This window comes from Calidris pugnax, unplaced genomic scaffold, assembly GCF_001431845.1.
Source record: "Calidris pugnax isolate Ruff unplaced genomic scaffold, ASM143184v1 scaffold82, whole genome shotgun sequence".
Classification (NCBI taxonomy): domain Eukaryota; kingdom Metazoa; phylum Chordata; class Aves; order Charadriiformes; family Scolopacidae; genus Calidris; species Calidris pugnax.
Window position 1 is genome coordinate 2431633 of NW_015090833.1, and position 17010 is coordinate 2448642.

The window sequence follows — 17010 nt, forward strand, 5'->3', positions numbered from 1 at the left end:
ATGTATTCTGTGCACATTTCTCTACCTCCCAATTAATCCAGGCACCACAGCGGTAACAGGATTAAGTTTTCATAGCAAAGAAGATAAATACTTAGAAATATAATTCAAGGGGAATATCAGAAAGCTCTCGTCCACTAGTTTCTTCCTGGTTTATACATGAATTCTTTATTATAAATCTTCTAGCCCTGGTTTAAAGTTAAGAACTAGCCATTGGGGAGGGTGCAAAGGTAACGAAGCAAGCACAAATATTCTCAAGAGACTCCATCTCCTCCAGTTTCTGAATCCCAGATCACATCGTTATACAATACACCACCATTTCTCAAGAAATCCTTCTCAACATATTACTCAAGACTCCAAGTTTGGAGTCTGAACGGAAGTTCTCCACAAAGGCGAGGCAAGTATTTTCCATCTGACAGTTGAGCAACATAATAAGTCAATAAGAAACAAGAGGAGCTATTAAAAACTGTATTTCTCCCCCCTCCCCGACAGTTACATTTTTAGTGAAAAGATTAAACCACATAAACACTTCACTATTCTCCTCGAAAAGATGTAACAGCTCAGAAATGCCATAGATACACAAGGAGGATGTACTTTAGCTTGACAAGGACAGGCCTCCACAACCCAGCCCATTCATTCCAGCCAGTGGCCAGAAACACACATATCCCCTCAAATTAACCCTTCAAGGGCCGCCCCCCTTTGCACCAAAGATAACATTAAAGTGTCTCTTAGGCAACCAGGTCAAAATTTAAATAATCGTTTGGGCTTATTCCTGGTTTATTTTAATAAAGAAATTTCTTAGCCATCCCCAACAAACAGGGGTAAAAGATTTACTTTCACATTGATCTTTACAAAGCTGCAACTGAATCAAAACGGATCTTTTTCACAAATAGATGTACAGTTGTTCTCATTACACAGTATTTATTTGCTCAAGGTCACTTCCCTCCTCGTGCTCACAAGTCCGTTCTTGCTTTTGCATCCGTTCCATGGTTTCTCTCAAGCTTCTTCCCCATTTTGAGCCCACAACAGCATCGTGTCATCAGAATTTCTTGCCATGAAAACAGTCACGTTGTCACAGTCAGATTCTGGAATTATTACTTCAAATAATTAACAAACATACGAAAGGAACCGGGAACAGGTGAATGGAGTTCTGCTTTAATAGATTTTGAAACATCTTAGAGTCAGTGCAACCCACAGGAAAAATCTAGAAGTATTGTAAAAATGACCTGCACACACGAGAGAAAATGAAGTGCTAGGCTTTAGGCAGCAGTGCTAGAAATGTTACGTGCAGATTCCTGAACAGTCAGTGCACTTTGGGAATTCCACTGCAGGTTTTGCAGTGTGTAAATACACGTGTGTGTGTGTGTGATGTGCTTTAAGGCCCTGCAACCACTAACAGAGTAAACCTCAGTGTCCCCTGTACACTCACTGCTGGGCAGCTTAACCCAGCGCTGCTCCCTCTTGGAACAGAGCCTGAAGAAAATGGCATTATCTCAGGGTCCAGATAATCTCCGTATCACCAAACGGTTGCAAGGAGCCAAACCACATGCAGTTTTTCAAGTGACTAGAAACCCAGTTTATTAAAGCCCAGTGCAAGTTGGATTTATGTTAACGATCATTAATTTTTTCCTTATGCGAGAGCTAGTCTTGTGCAGCAATTAAAGGGTTAAAGTGGAACTAGATGTAGTATTTTAAACAAGTCCACATACTCTCTATACAAATTTGGCAAATTCACGTCACAGCCATAGATCTCGTTCTTGCAATTCCTGCAAAATATCTACAGCTCCTCTGTCAGAAGCAAAGAGAGAAGCCACCTGAACAGCCAGGTCTCCCAGGAGTTGGTGGCAGAGCCCACCCGGCGGCACAGAACGGCTGGGGATCTCCCTGTTCCAGCTAAAACAGGTAGATTTATTGAACTAAATATGCTTTCGACACAGCGCTCCCAAAGGAGCCCGAGGCCACAGAGCAGATGAGCGTGGAAAAACTGATTGCATCAGAAACACTGCAGCCAACAGGAAATCAAAACCATGATCTCAAAGCCAATCAAAGAAATAAAACCAACCCCAAAAAGCAAGCATTTATATGTGTGTAGATGTAATAAATATTGCAAAGCACGTTTGTCTTCCCCCCCCAAGTCAGTAAGTATAAAGAAATAACCAATGCACCAAAAACATCAGCTTTCTGCAATGAAAATGTCGAAGTCAGCAAAATACCTGCAAGCCAACTGAAGAGAAAGCATTTGCATTGTCAACCAATCACAAGTTGCTTCCAGTTCTATGCAGCCAAATCAAACCCTCTTCAAATTCACAAGTTTGACCTAAATAAGCACCACAGCATGAAAAGCTTCTTTAGAAGTAGGATGTCAAGAGACCTTCTTTAAAATATAAAATAAAATGCGAGATAAAAGGTTTTCATTGGTCAAGTTTGAAAAATTGTCTTCCTTTAGCCAATCACAGTCTGTCCCTTTAAGCCAATCAAAACCACACCTTTAGGTTTGTCCTTAATTAACACAGCCCAGCTGAGTAGCAAAAACTTACAGGAATAGATGGCTGTGAGATGCATTCTGAGGGTTGGGCAAAGGGAAACAAAATTACAAAGGAGAAGGAATAGCAAGGAACAATTAGGGTGGGCAAAGGAACTTATTAATGCTCAGCCATCCTCCTCTAGCTTCAGGGATCTCACTGTCCTCTCCAGGTCTGTGTTGTTCAGGTATCCCATAGTTACTGTCTTCTGTCTTCTGTCTCTGATCTGGAAAATGCCATCACAACGTCCTCAGCACCTGTAACGACAACGTATGCAGGAAAAAGCATGCTACAATTACTTCCTTTAATGAACTGTGGGTAGATGCACTACCCAAACCACTGTTCTGCACATCCATGACATCAACGGGAAAGGAAAAAGAGGACAGAAATAACAAAGTCCTGTGTTTTGTTATTTTTCTGGACTGGAATCTGAAGTGGTCTAAACATCTCAACAGCAGGATTTAAAACGCTCCTTTGCAAGCCTAAGGAAATAAGTTTGTTTTTAAAGAAAACCAAGAATTCCATCCTTTCACATATTCCTAAGAAGCAAGATTTAAAAAAAAAAAAAAAATTTCATAGGATTGTCACTACAGGCATGTAGAGATAGTATTTTTTTCCTGGTTTCATTGCCCTGTAAACTCTGGCACTAAGAGACCTATGGAGCTTCTCTGAAGTATGAGCAACTCAACTCTTCAATAAAATTTGTACTGCTCTACGCATCACATTGTCCTTTTAAAGTGACAGTTAAATGGTCTTGTCTTTATCTTTACATCTAGATATTCACTACCCATTGCTTTTAAGAATAAAAATTGTTTTAACAGGCCAGCCGAATGGTTTTTGCTTTTCTCCCCCCATCCCCCAAAATACCTTAAACAGCCTTTATGAACTAACATGTCTTGAAAACGTTTTATTGTCTAATGGAAGTGCAGCATTTTCTTTCAAACTGAAGGCTTCCATTTGCCCAGGGAACAGACACAGCTTTGCGAAGTAATGCTTTTATCCTTAGCCTGAAGAAATCTTTTCCAGAAGAATTCAGTGTGTGGACTTTCTCACTTATTAGAGTATTCATTTTTTTTCCCTTCAATTGAGGCTATCAACTGTGTATCATCAGCAACAAAACGCATGTCCCCTAAGCACAGAAATATGTTATTACCTTCCTATAACCATCTCCAAGTCTTTAGAAACTCGTGCGGTCTTTCAAGGGGGCATTTATAGCAGAAAGACCTGAATGGCTTGAGAATCGTGTCTGATACAGGCTTGTAAAGTACATTCCATGCTAAGCTCTCATTCTTCAAAAAGACACCTTGAGATCCTTAGAGAAAAAAAAAAAATCAGCTCTCTGGACTTCAACTATAGAGCGTGGCCCAACAGGCACTTAAAAAGTAATGTCTTCAGGACAATATGGAAATAAAAATACATCATACAGAATCGTCAAAGCAGCGGTTTAAATCAATCTCTCTAGTCTAGACAAGAACTTGAAAACAACCCCAAAGGGCTGAGTGCAATATTTTTAATTTCTGCAAAAAATTTGATCCCTGAGAAAGTCAGATAAAAGTAAATGCTTCTTTCATCTCTAGATGCTCTAACAGCATTTATCTAACTCATTAGAAACTGAGATGAATCCTCCAGTCACTGTCTATATAATTTCTAAAAATGATTTCTTCCATTCAAATGATCCTCAGTGTTTAAGTGCAACAGATGACTCACAGTGACCGTCTTGGCCTTCATTAATTAATTCAGTCTGCTTGGGATAATTTTGCTTAATAAGTTTTTCTTCAAAGCTTCTATTAAAGGATTAGACAACAAAGTAGGGAATGCCCAGAGCAATGCTGCTTGCCTGTCCCACTCAGGTAACTGATCAGCTCCATAGAATTGGATGGAGCATCAGCACGTAAAAATTCTCCAGCCTTTTACTTGAAGCTTATCAAAAAGCAGATTTCAGCTTTGTGCCCCAAGCAACTTCTGCCTATACACCTGCATACAAGGAAACAGAAAGAGCACTAATAAATATTCCTCATCTGGTATAGTTATATGAATTCCATTTTTCAGTTATCTAATTTGCTCTTTGGCTGCAATATAGAAGGAAAAGTGGCCAAAAAAAAGGGGGAGAAGAGAAGGTTGTAAATTCCCCTTGCTAATATCCTTAAAAAATAAATCAATGCCTATGAAATACAACTACATTTATTTTTATACATTTCACAACTTATTTGTTATACATACTCGAAGGAGGAAGCATTAACGACCAAGCAGCAGTTTGTTTTTCCTCTGTAGGACCCATATCTTATAGAACTACATCAAAAAACTGCTCTGACACTCCCTCTTGCCAACGCTCAGAAGCCCTGCAGTCATGTCCCTTTTCATCTCCTCCACAAACTGTTTTTTCCTTGATCAAAACATAAATGATATATAGAACTAGGATCCAGCTCTGAATTAACAAGTTGCCATGTTGATTTCTTTTTTTAAATGCGTAAGAGCTACCAGCCTCTACAGAAAGAGGGATTTTTATATGCAGGGATTGTGAAAAACAAGCCTATGCTAAAAAGAGGAGGGAGTAAGGACACTTAGAAGTGCCAACAAAGCCAACGCATGTAAAGCATAACCCATGGCACCGTGTTGTCCATGCATCCCCCTTTTTTCCATGCATCCCCTTTTTCTCCATGCATCCCTTTAAAGCTGGGGAGGCATGGCTATGTGAGCCCAGAGCAGCTGGAGTAGCCTAGCAACCAGCAAATCACAGCTGACGTCACACCAGCACAGGAGAGGAGATGAGCTGGATTACTTAACAGATGTTGATTGTTTTCCCGGGGTCTCCCCTTCCCACAGTCTAAATATGGAAAAAAATATATATATATATTTCTCACAAGCATCCTTACAGGTTTCAGGCAGAAAAAGGAAATTTCACCCCAGACAATCACGCAACCCCCAGTAACAGAGGGGTCAGTATTTCTGCCTGTGCCCAACATCTCCGGCTCTCGGCACCGCTCCTCCGCACAGCCCGTCAAACACATGAGGAGCAGAAATAGCTCTTGGCACAGAGGATGCCGGGAGGGAATTCTGCAGTGGAGTTTTTGGGTTTCACAACCCACACAGCTAGTGCTGAAGAGCAGGTTCACACTCAGCCAGCTCCTCTTCTCCTTTCCTAGGCCCGCCTGGCGCAGGTTCAATGCAGTCGCTATCGATGGGGGCTTCTGAGAACCTGCCATTTGCCTGGACTTCGAATAGGAAAAGAGAAGGGAGAATTTCCAGTTCCTTTGCATAGGAAAAGAGAAGGGAAAATTTCCTATTTCTTTGGATAAGAATAGAGAAAAAAAATACAGCTTGTCAATACAAGAGAAAAAGCCAAATTTTAACAGTATTCTATTTGCAGGAAGAAGCAAGAGTGCAATAAAGAATACAGTGTGAAAACGTGGAAAATGCTTGAATACCTGTAGTATTACTGAATTATTGTTATTACTATGTGCATCCTAAAGGAAGAAGTAGAAAAGTAGAAAAGTAGATGGAGAATGGGTCCAGAACTTGAGGTTTTGATCACTGACAGCCGAAGCTAATAGCACAAGTCACTGTGCAGTACCCCTGTTTTACCACCAATGGAAAAACTGTAACTACATTTTTTAAATTACCTGAATTCGTGAACAAAGTGCATAGGGGTTTTACCATTATTATTGTAACACCATCAAAAAGCATGCTGCCTCTCTGATGTTCTTCAGCACTTTATAATACATGGTTTCCCATATGGTACTTTTAAAATTAAGATGGGCAATCAGTACAAGAACCAAGGTGGGTAAACAATTTAAGGAAAGATAATGAATTCTGTTTGAAAGGATAATCATTAGGCTGAAAAAGAAATTATGACTGCGTCTCCTCAACAGTTGGCCTTTACACCAATTTTACTTAATTCTTTCATAAGTGATCCTGGAACAGTAAAGTAGTCATCTATTAATGAAATCTGACAGCAATACAAAGTTAGAAAGTTCAGCCAAAACACCAGGGAGCAACAAAACAATATACAGGAACGAACAGGATGGCAGAGAAGAGCAGAGGTGGCTAAAGGGGTTTAGCTATTCGTTTTAGAAAGGAAGAAAAAACAAAGATCAAGATTAGAAGTGATATATTTCTATGTCCCATGGTAGTTTTAAACACAATTAGAAAAGAATGTATTTTATGCACAGTTCTTAACAGTTTTATTTCCTGCTCCTTCCTCCTCAGCTCCTAGTTGGTAGATCCACCAATGTTTTCATCTGCAGGAATCATATTCAAGAGCATTTGCAAGAGCCTCAGGCAATTGCCTTTAAAAAGACAATTTGGTCTATCAAATAGAAGATACTTGTCTACTTTGAAGGTGGTATTAAGTGGGTGGCTACGCCGTGGGCACAACACCCAACAGAACAACATCTTGCAGTAAAGACTCAGGCCTATGCTGATTGCTTTTGTTCCCACATTAAAGATCCAATTTTATCCTTAGTGAGGTGATGCATTCTTACAGAGAGGAAGCCATCCTTTGCCCAAACAACAGCAACCACATTGAAAGTTCTTGCAGGTTCTCCAATCTGACACTAGCATGATGTTATGAGTCCAGGACCATCTACTTCACACCAAAACAGATGGTTCCCAGACAGTGTCAGCCCTTTCAACACACGTATCCAAGCGCTCCAAGTACTGCACCTCACAGCTTATTTTATATTCAGTAACAAAAGAGAGGCTTCATTATTCAGCCCTTCTCCATTCTCCACCCAGGAGCACTGTGACTCTTGATTGGGATATGAAAGGCTATAGCATTTTCCAGATCACAGAATGGCTGGAGCTGGAAGGGACCTTGAAGATTATCTAGTTCCAGAACCAGCTTGTTCAGGGGACTTGCAAAAAGGGAAAGACACCTTCATGTCCTAAGTCCAACAGTTATAATAGAATTATGCCACAACCTCTGAAGGGGCCGTTAAGTCCTACAGGTTTCAGCTGAGCATTTCAATGATCTCAAAACAGAATGGAAAACTTCTCTGCTCAACTGGAGGAAGTGAAAGAGGGCAGAAGGCAAGTGACAGGGATACTCTCACCAGTGCTTTCAACCTTCCAGAGGCCACTTGTGGAGCACAATTATTTCTGAAGATATCCTGTAGCAAAAAAACCCCTGGGTGACATTTGTCCAGAAAAAGGTCATCCGCATCCACGTTTCTCAGCACAAAAGCAGGTTTTGTTCAAGTCCCGTCCTACAACCCAAGCTATCCAGAGCTAAATGAAACCAATCTAACAAGTCTGCTCATTAAGCAATTCTACAGTTGCCTGTGCTCTTGTACAAACACAAACATTTCCAGAGAATAGAGCAGGGGTTTCTATGCGGTGAAAGGAAAGCAGGGATTAAAGTACTAGTGAATAGAGCTTCTGCTGCAGTCCCCCTTGGCTCCCACAACGGATGTTTTCTTTCTAATCAAGTAAAAAAAAAATTAAAAACCAGAGCACAGGTTATAAAGTTAAGCTGCACATTGCCAAAAGCCTGAAACTAAGACAATAGGACGGTGAACCATGTTTACTTTTAGCACATCCTTCCCTGAGTTCTGCACTTCCAGTAATTAATGTATAGAACAATAAAAAAGGCACACTTCTACCTGACCTTCTACATTCTATATGTACAACTTCTCTCTACTCAGCCTTCCCTTTTCTGAGCACGCATTCCTACACTGAAACAGACTCACATATACCCAGTAAGATATTCCCCATCTTCTTTCATGAGCAAAACGTTAATTGCCACCAACTTTCAGACATGCAAATACTTCTCCCACTTCTGCCTTACATTTTCCCACCCTCATCCTTCCTAGAAATGAACAATAATTAACTGGTAGGCCTATGCCCTATCTCAAAAAGCAATAGTGACAGTCTTATCCCACTGACTTTCCAAAAAATCCTGCTGCAATTATGTTCTAATTGCAGTTGTCTGGATTGCTGAATTTAGTAGTTCTTTAACACCACTTGGACGTCAGTCTTAGCAAGCCAAGATGATCTGAAGGGCAAACTACTTGATGGCACAGCAGTACTGTGGGGAGGCACTGAGCTCAGCATGGGTAACTGCTCATCACCCAAGTTCCAGAAACTGTCACCAAGATGACTGGAGCTAATGCTTTCCACAGCAAGTATTCAGCTGCGGTGACACCAAGGCTGTAGAGTACAAGCTGGACTAAAACCATGCTACCTTAACACAAAGATGCTAACTCAAGTGTCTAACGGCTGGGATTTACAAGGGTTCTTTGAATGATGAATAGATACACACACCCGATTTGTTTGTAGTCACCTGCAAAATGAATTAAACCTGAAAAGCCTTTAGAGATCAGAAGGTTAAGCCTATCATGTCTGAAGGCTGCCAAATTAAAAAAAATAAATTCTTTACTTCCCTCAAGATCTTTGTATACACACATTTCTTCGGTCACCTCCCAGCAAACTATTCTATTCTAACTATCTTCTAAACATTAACTTTTCTCTGAGATTTCCAGCATTAGTATCCTAGTCTGGCGTTCTAAAAATACACCATGTGCTGCTGAGAGGATGAGCACATTAAAACAAGCATTGCGTTGGAAAGAATACAACTACACCATGAAGAGCTCTATCTCCCTTTCTCCACCACTACCTGATATTTCCTAAGTACAGTCCCCCCTCCTGAACTCCACAAGCAGCCTGGGTTCATTTTCAATGCCCTGCCACCCAGAGAAGGTCTCTAACCCAGCCCAGGCATGTGTCTGCATCTCAGCACTGCCCTCCCCGAGGGACCAGCTCTCCTCAAGCAGCAGCACGACACTCCTGTTGCCATAGGAACAGGCTGTAATCACCAGGGTCTGGGGATAATTCACACACCACGCGCACTCGCTGCGCAGCTCCCATTTACAGATTTGCCAGAGCAGGGACTTAAGGAAGCCAAGCACCAGCCTACCATTTAGAAATGTAAATAACTGGCAAACAGGAAATATGTTTTTTTTTTTAATGCAGAAGATGCGCATGAAGGTGCGCATGAAGATGCCTCCTGAGAGGCATTTTGCACGTATTAAAAATATAATGCAGAAGATGCTTCTGTGCATATAACTTCCTGAGAGGCATTTTGCACGTATTAAAAATATGTGAGAAAACCTTAATTTCATCATCTCAAGCTGAAGAAACCTAATGAGTCTGAGCTGCGTTAGCTCTTGCTGCAATGCAGGCAAGACAACTAATATGTTAATATCTCAAAACAGCTCATGATTATATCCCCCCTCTGGCACAGACGCTGGTTGAACAGAGATGCCTTTGGGTTCCTCAGTTATTCTTGGAGCCATAAAAACAAAACAACAGCCAACCCACAGATGTCAGCTAAAAAGCTCCTTGAGGAAAGAAAAATGCCCTATATTTTGCACTTCCATATAGGTGTTAACAACATTACAATGTTCCAAATTAGCAATGATCCAAAAATAAAACCGTTATAAAAAATGTGAGCATGAGATTAACGTTTAGTCTCTTAATTAATACTAAATTTAAGTATTAAATACATCAGCCTAGAGTTTTATAACTGTTGTTCAGGCCTTCCTAGATTACCAAAATCTCATCCCCTCTGATAGCAGTTCACCTTTCAATGGATAATAAAATATGTTTAATGCATCAGAGAAGCCTCATAACTGCCATGGATCCAGACAGTGGTGTTGCAGCAGCTGAAGAACAGAATGGGTGAACAGGCCAAAGCATTAAGAAAAATAGCTGAAGTATCAGGCTATGAACGGAGTCCAGACACCTGCATTGTCCCTATGTTCCTCGCTCCTGGTGGCTACAGCCCGTGAAACAGCACCTGTAGGTAGGTGTATCAAAGCCAACACACTCTGGGACTAAGCACTTCCTGAGATTCTGGAACACACTGGAAAGAAAAAGAGCAAATAGTTCTGGAATTGAAAAGAATAATAAAACCAGACTATTTTAAGACTGGAGTCCGCATTCTGGTGATTCAAGATCCCTTCACAGATCTGTTGCTTTAATACAGGCTGTGACTATGAATGTGAAGAGCTTAGAAAGATCTGCTCTAATGTCAATTTGGTGTCTGGTACAGCACTTGAGAGAGCCCTGGGCCCACGTCATCATTACCTGATTTACACAAAGATATGCAGTAATGCAATCAGAACAACTTTGAGCTTCCTGCCGATAAAATAAGATTCACTTGAACAGCATACAATGTAGGTGCTTTCAGGAGTGAAGGTGTTCTAAATGTACATTTCAAATGTAAATGGAGATCTGGAAACAACCCTAAATCACAGTGATTTCATATGTCTGAACTGATACATTCCTTTTGAAAGCAAGATGGGAAATAAAAAGATAAAGAGTTTAATTTCTCCTCTTCCTATAAAAATAAGCACAAGCTGAAAGGGAGTCTTAGACTTCAGACTTGCTTAAAAATGACTGAGATATTCTAAGATGTTTTGATCAAAATTAGCAATTAACTTCTGTTGCTGAACCCAAAGGCACTAAGCAGAGTATCTTGGAGGAACGTTAAACGCCAATGAGGCTGTTATTAACAGTGGCTCGCTGAAGGTTTATGGCACAAAAACTTGAATTCATCGGGGACAAGTGTAAACTTCCTTCTCCAATGTACAGTCACGTTGGTGCAAATATCTATTGGACACGTAGGTTGCAGTGACTCCCTGTGGTCAAACAAATAGACTCAACAAAGAACCTGACAGATCTTTATCAGAAGCCATAGCAGGGAGCACCATAGAGCAATAAGCTCAGCAGTCCTGCCCCAGGTGATTACTAGGGGCCACCAGCCAGCTGAAAAAGAAAAGCACAAAAATTGCACTAGAGGACGTGATACACTTAGAAAATTCTAGATTATCCATCCTCTGTGAGCTCCTTAAAAAAAAAAAAAAAGAAAATGACCTTCCAGTAATTCTGGAGCCAGACCAGAGCATTTTTCAAGTGACACACAAAAATCTGCAGGTCTATAACAAAGCTTTTAGAGTGCTAAGGCCAAGAATGTCATTCCCTTTTTTGGCACAAAATGGGGGTATGAAATCAGCTTTCTGTCTTTTGTGTGCCTGCTGGAGGAAAATGACTCTAAAGCGGTCTCCTTAAAAAAAAAAGAAAATGACCTTCCAGTAATTCTGGAGCCAGACCAGAGCATTTTTCAAGTGACACACAAAAATCTGCAGGTCTATAACAAAGCTTTTAGAGTGCTAAGGCCAAGAATGTCATTCCCTTTTTTGGCACAAAATGGGGGTATGAAATCAGCTTTCTGTCTTTTGTGTGCCTGCTGGAGGAAAATGACTCTAAAGATAGGTCTGGGACAAGTCAGGCTGAGAGCAATCTGTCCTACTATTGGAAGAAAATATTGTGAAATCCACTAACTCTTTGTAAGTTACTCCTTAAATAACCGAAGTTTTAGTTCTTGTGTAAGGCAAGTTGCATAAAGGCAAAAAAAAAAAGGTCCTCCAGAGGAGATTCAGTGAAAACAGCAGAAAAGTTGGGAAGAAAATTCCGAGAAAAGGTCCTCCAGAGGAGATTCAGTAAAAACAGCAGAAAAGTTGGGAAGAAAATTCCTTTAAGCAATCTTGAAGGACACAAAACATTACAGTACCTCAGTGTGTGGACTTGGTAAGGGGTTTTTTCAGCACAAGGTAATGCCATCTAGTGGAGACAATCTCCCTTAAGAAGACAAATTGGGTACCTCTGCAATTTGTATTCTCTATTTCCAATCATTTCATTATCAACCCTTCCTGTTTCACCAACACCAGGAGACAAAAGGTACAGCCAGACAGCAATGACTGCTGCTGTGTCAGCCACCACGCCTAGAGCAAAGAGGAACATGACCATAACTGACTGTTAGAGATCTGGAGAGATTTCTAAGGAAACCAAAGTCCTGAGCAATAGCTTACAGTTGCTTCTGTCTATACAGCAAGATGCAGCCTCATCTTTCTCCAAAGGAAGAAGGATTTTGCTGGGTTTCTTCATTTTCATTTGTTCTTCATGCTATTCACTACGTAATTTGGAGAGATGGCATATCTGAATATGAAAAGAACCAACATCCTTTCCCACCACTCTAAATATCGCACAATTTTCTTTGTTCTTTTTTTCCCCTACTAAGAAAAGTCTCAATGGTCAGACCACCAGTTTAATTATAATGTGGGAGGATTGAAGGTAGATTGGGGGGTCAAATCTCCCAGGAAAGACAGCAGTGTCCCAGATTAGATCAAAGCAAGCATCAACAGAGAGAACTTCACTTCCCTATGGTCAAGGTTTTTAGAATCATCAAGAACTTTAAGAAAATGCCGACAGAAAGAGATCAGTTAGTGTCTGTTCAAATATGGGATAAAGACAACTTTTTGAACAATGGATGAAGCTCTTACATTTCCTGTATTGTGTGATTAGCGAGTCTAGAAACAGACTAAGCAACTGTTGGTCTCTCTTTTGATTACATTTAAAAGTTAAGTCAAAATTCAATTTTTTGAGTCTCTGAAGTGAGAAAAATGTAATTTTGCAAATAATAAAACCAGACAGTTTAGACAAGAAAGTCAGATGAAGCTGTGCAGGAGCACAGCCGTGCAAAGCACCTGTATCCCCTGCCTCGTCCTCTGGTTTTATTATCTCTTCTTTGCCAATGCACAGGTAACTCAGCATATATTGTCACTGTGAGAAATGTAACTATTTTAGGGATAATGCTGACAAATTCCAGCTCCAACTAAGACAGTCTTTCTTAAGTGAATATCTCTACCTCTATTTTTGACAAGAAACCGACAAATTTTTACTTTAGACTGGCAGAAAAGTTCAAGAATTCTGAGCCAAAATACATGAGTATATTTATCTCCATCGGACCCTGAGCTATGTGAGGAATGAACACACAGGCTTGAAACCGACAAGCAAGTTTGTGCAGGTTGTGTTTCTAATGGTTTTCTAAATGTCTTAGATCTATATTAAATTTCTGCTCAGCTCAGTTCTTTCTGGCACACAAGTCTGACAATGCTCCTTCAGTACCAAATCCTACATTATGGATGTGACCTGGCACGAGGCCCAAGAAGGGGAGGAAACAAAGATTCAGGTTCAGAAGAGATTAGTCGATTCAGAGCAGCACCACACAATTGTTCACCAAGACTTCCGCAAAGAATTCCCAGCAGCAGCACATACTTCATCCCCTTAAGGGGAATCCAACCAAAACAGATTTGTAAATTTATTTCACATCTACTGCCCCTGTCAGGGAATTATGTTGTGCAAATTAAAGAAATGCAACATGAAGCAAATTCCTCCTACTGCTTGCTCTGCTGAATGTCGCACTTCCACATTCATGGAAATGTGAGAAACAAAAGATGTTGTTAGATGATTCCTTTTTATTTTGTGAGAAAAGTGTTATCAAGCAACTAGAGTCACAGTATCTAAATTATCATCTATATTAAAAAAATTGCCTTTGTACTGTAGAAATCTGTGTCTATTTCACATCTTATTTTGTTATAAAACTCCCAGCTTGAAGTGTGCAAAGAAAGTGCTTGCCACCCCCAGTCTTGTTCCTTTGTAAGCACACATGTCCAAGTTTAAGAATAAATCAAAAATGTAGATGAAAGTTGTTTTATGCAGATGATCCACACTGAATACAGTCAGACACACAACCAGAGATCTATGCATACCTGAATTTAGCTTCACAACAAATCAATCAGGTTAAAATTTATTTACCTTTAATGTGTTACGTAGAGTAGGAAGCTATATACATGCATTTAGTTCAAAGGACTTCGGCCATTAGTGTTTTGAGTTATCGGGGAGAAGATGATGTCTAACAGTGCTCTTCATCCTAACAAATCTTAGATATAGCCAAGACTGACTTCACCTGGTGAAATAAAACCACCTGTTGAACAGTCAACTCTAGTTCTCTTCCAAAGATAGAGCAGGCAATGACTTGCAGATCCCAAACTTCAGGAAGGGCTTAAGTGGGTGGTACAGTATTACAGAAATACAGGACCCTAAATTGGCTATTTTCTGAGCCTATTGTCACAGATGAGATGATCACAAGGCAAACAAAGCCAGTACTCACCCTGATCAATGGAGTGTTGAGGAAGCTGGCTAAGTTGGCTGTTCACTACCCCTGCGTACGTGCGTAAGAACTCCTCTTCGCTAGCAGTCAGCTGGAAACAGACAAAGAGACAGCAAAAAGGAAAATGAAAAAAAAGACTGAAGACATTATCTCCCACTTCCCAACAAGAAACATCACAGTTGCCTCTATCCTGCTCTTCAGCAGTTCAATCTGACTGTTATTTGTGCAAATGAAACCACCAGCAAGGACACAGCAGCAAACTGGGACATCATGCACTCATGGAGAGACTCAAAGTTGCCTTAAACCAGTTGCTTTATTGCTGTTTTTCCAATAATTAAAACTTTACTCTATGTAGAGAAATGCTCAGATGCTCAGATTTAGATTCAGGCATCACAAGCCTCATAATATTTAAACAAAAATCAATTGTGTTTAACTGCAGATAATGGTTAAATCAATGATGGCTAAAACAATCCAGCAATAAAACCATACCATCACCTGCCCACCCCAGTAAGCACTATCCCAGTTACTACAAAATTGTGTGGAAAGCCCCAAAACATGGGCAATGACAGCACAGCTTACATTTGATCCCATCTTCCTCAGCATGAGCAGGACTCTCACTTTCTGCTGAATATACATCTCCTCCGGACTCTTTCCGGGGACGCCCTCACGGTTCATTCCCCTCCTGCCAGCTCCTGGATTTCCTGAAGATAGATGAGAAAAAGACAAACTCAAATAGGTAATGGGGTATAATAGGAAAAGTTTCATTTCCAAACTACCTGTTTTTCACCAGTGGGCAGAGCACTTAATAACCCGGGAGAGTAAGGAGAGCTACATCAAGAGAAATCCTTAGAAATGTCAACAGCTAAACGGGGCGTTACATATGCAACTCAAACATTCAAAGAGGCTGATGTTCACATCCCTCCGAGCTCATTATCTGTTGTTACATTACAGCATGAGTAGAAAAAGACAATTCTAACAACTAGATGAAAGAATCACACTGACAGAAGAGTCTGCGGTTGCAGGTTTTTCCCATAAATAAGGACTACCAGTATGAAAACAGGATGCAAAATGCACAGCCATGAAGCCTGCAATGGCTACACAAAAGCTAGATGATCTCTCAACTCTTACATCTTTCTCCTCTCTCTCTTATCCCATTTGTATTATATAAAAAAGGCCCCTGAGCTTTTACAAAAATAAATACAATTTATAAGATGGTTCTGGAGACAAAGAAGAGTTCAGAGGAGCAGGGAAGCAGGAGAGTTTATCATCCTTTCTCGGATCATTTAAAGGCTGAAGTTTTACTTTTCTGTTTTAATAAAAAATAATTACGTTATGGAATAAACAGACTATGCTATCTGAAGTCTATAGCAGAGACCACGATTATACTTTGTTGTCTGAGTATCTCATAATTTAAGTTCCACGTTATTTAAGGGTGTTTACCAAAACAAAACAAAAAGTTCAGGCATACTCTTCAGCTACTATTAATAAACATGCTTCAAGATAATTTTTAAGTCAACAGTAGTAAAAACGTTAACTTCAAGTAATACACCAGTACAGCAGCCTAACAAACTAACCTAACCTCTCAGAAGTACAGCATGTTGGAGAAATGTAACCCCTGTGAAGGAATCTGCAGATGGGGGTGTAAACCAGCCTCTCCTCCACCACACACAGCTCAGAGAAGTGGCTCCAGAACAGTTCTCCAATTAGTTTTAGTTCACAGAACTGGGTCTGGTCCTATATTAAGCTATAAATCTGCTTTCCTGAGCCTTAGTAACCAAGGGAATGCACCCTGCACAGGTCATGCTTAGTAAAGCCTGTACCACAGCAGTTCAAACACACTGTTTTCCATGTAATGTTTTCCTGTAGTCATTACCAAACTCTCCCCTCTCTTATTTTCATTAGTACTTTTAAGGGAAAGTAATCTGGGTGTGGAAGTAGTTTAAAATTACACATAGTCCCTCCTGAGTGAGTCAGAAGCAATGCAAACTTCAGTAGCAGCTGCTGGGATAGGCTTTACCACCCACATTGCTCAGCATGAAGATAAGAGTGGAGAAAGCTCCATCACCAGCCCTACTCCCTTCAGTTTCCAGTGGGAAGATTTGCATTATGCTGATTCCCTATAGATGGAAACCTGCACCCTATAAGCGTGCAAGGTGATCATGGCTTTTGGCTACCATCAGCAAACTGCTTTTTGAAGAGGGAATAAAACAATCCCATATTTTTGTGTAGTGTCAACTAAAGTAAGTAGATTGGATTATGTTACTAAGCACATAACTCCACAGTGCAATTTACTGAGTGCTGACAAGTGACGTTAATAGTGAGACAATTAAAACAAGACAGTGAACAAGATACATTAAGTTATGCGCACACAGAGATTAACACAACAATAAACATTTATCAAGATACCAACTAAGTCTGAAAGGTTGTGACCAGTTCTTAATATTACACTATTACATACTTTTTTCTTCCCCCCCCCCCCCC

At 40.3% G+C, this 17010-nt stretch overlaps 1 protein-coding gene across 2 annotated transcripts in view; it reads right to left on the reverse strand.

The window, feature by feature from the left end:
• Positions 1–451: 451 nt before the first annotated feature.
• CTNNBIP1 (catenin beta interacting protein 1) overlaps positions 452–17010 on the reverse strand; it is a 29667-nt gene continuing 13108 nt past the window's right edge. The window contains exons 4-6 of one of the 2 annotated variants that reach the window (XM_014941396.1): positions 15109–15230; positions 14530–14620; positions 452–2776 (exon numbers count right to left, since the gene is read on the reverse strand). In XM_014941396.1, the coding sequence (XP_014796882.1) occupies positions 2718–2776; positions 14530–14620; positions 15109–15204 (246 nt within the window). In that variant the 5' untranslated portion in view covers positions 15205–15230 and the 3' untranslated portion in view covers positions 452–2717. The remainder of the gene's footprint in view (positions 2777–14529; positions 14621–15108; positions 15231–17010) is intronic. The other variant, XM_014941394.1, reaches the window with a different exon arrangement.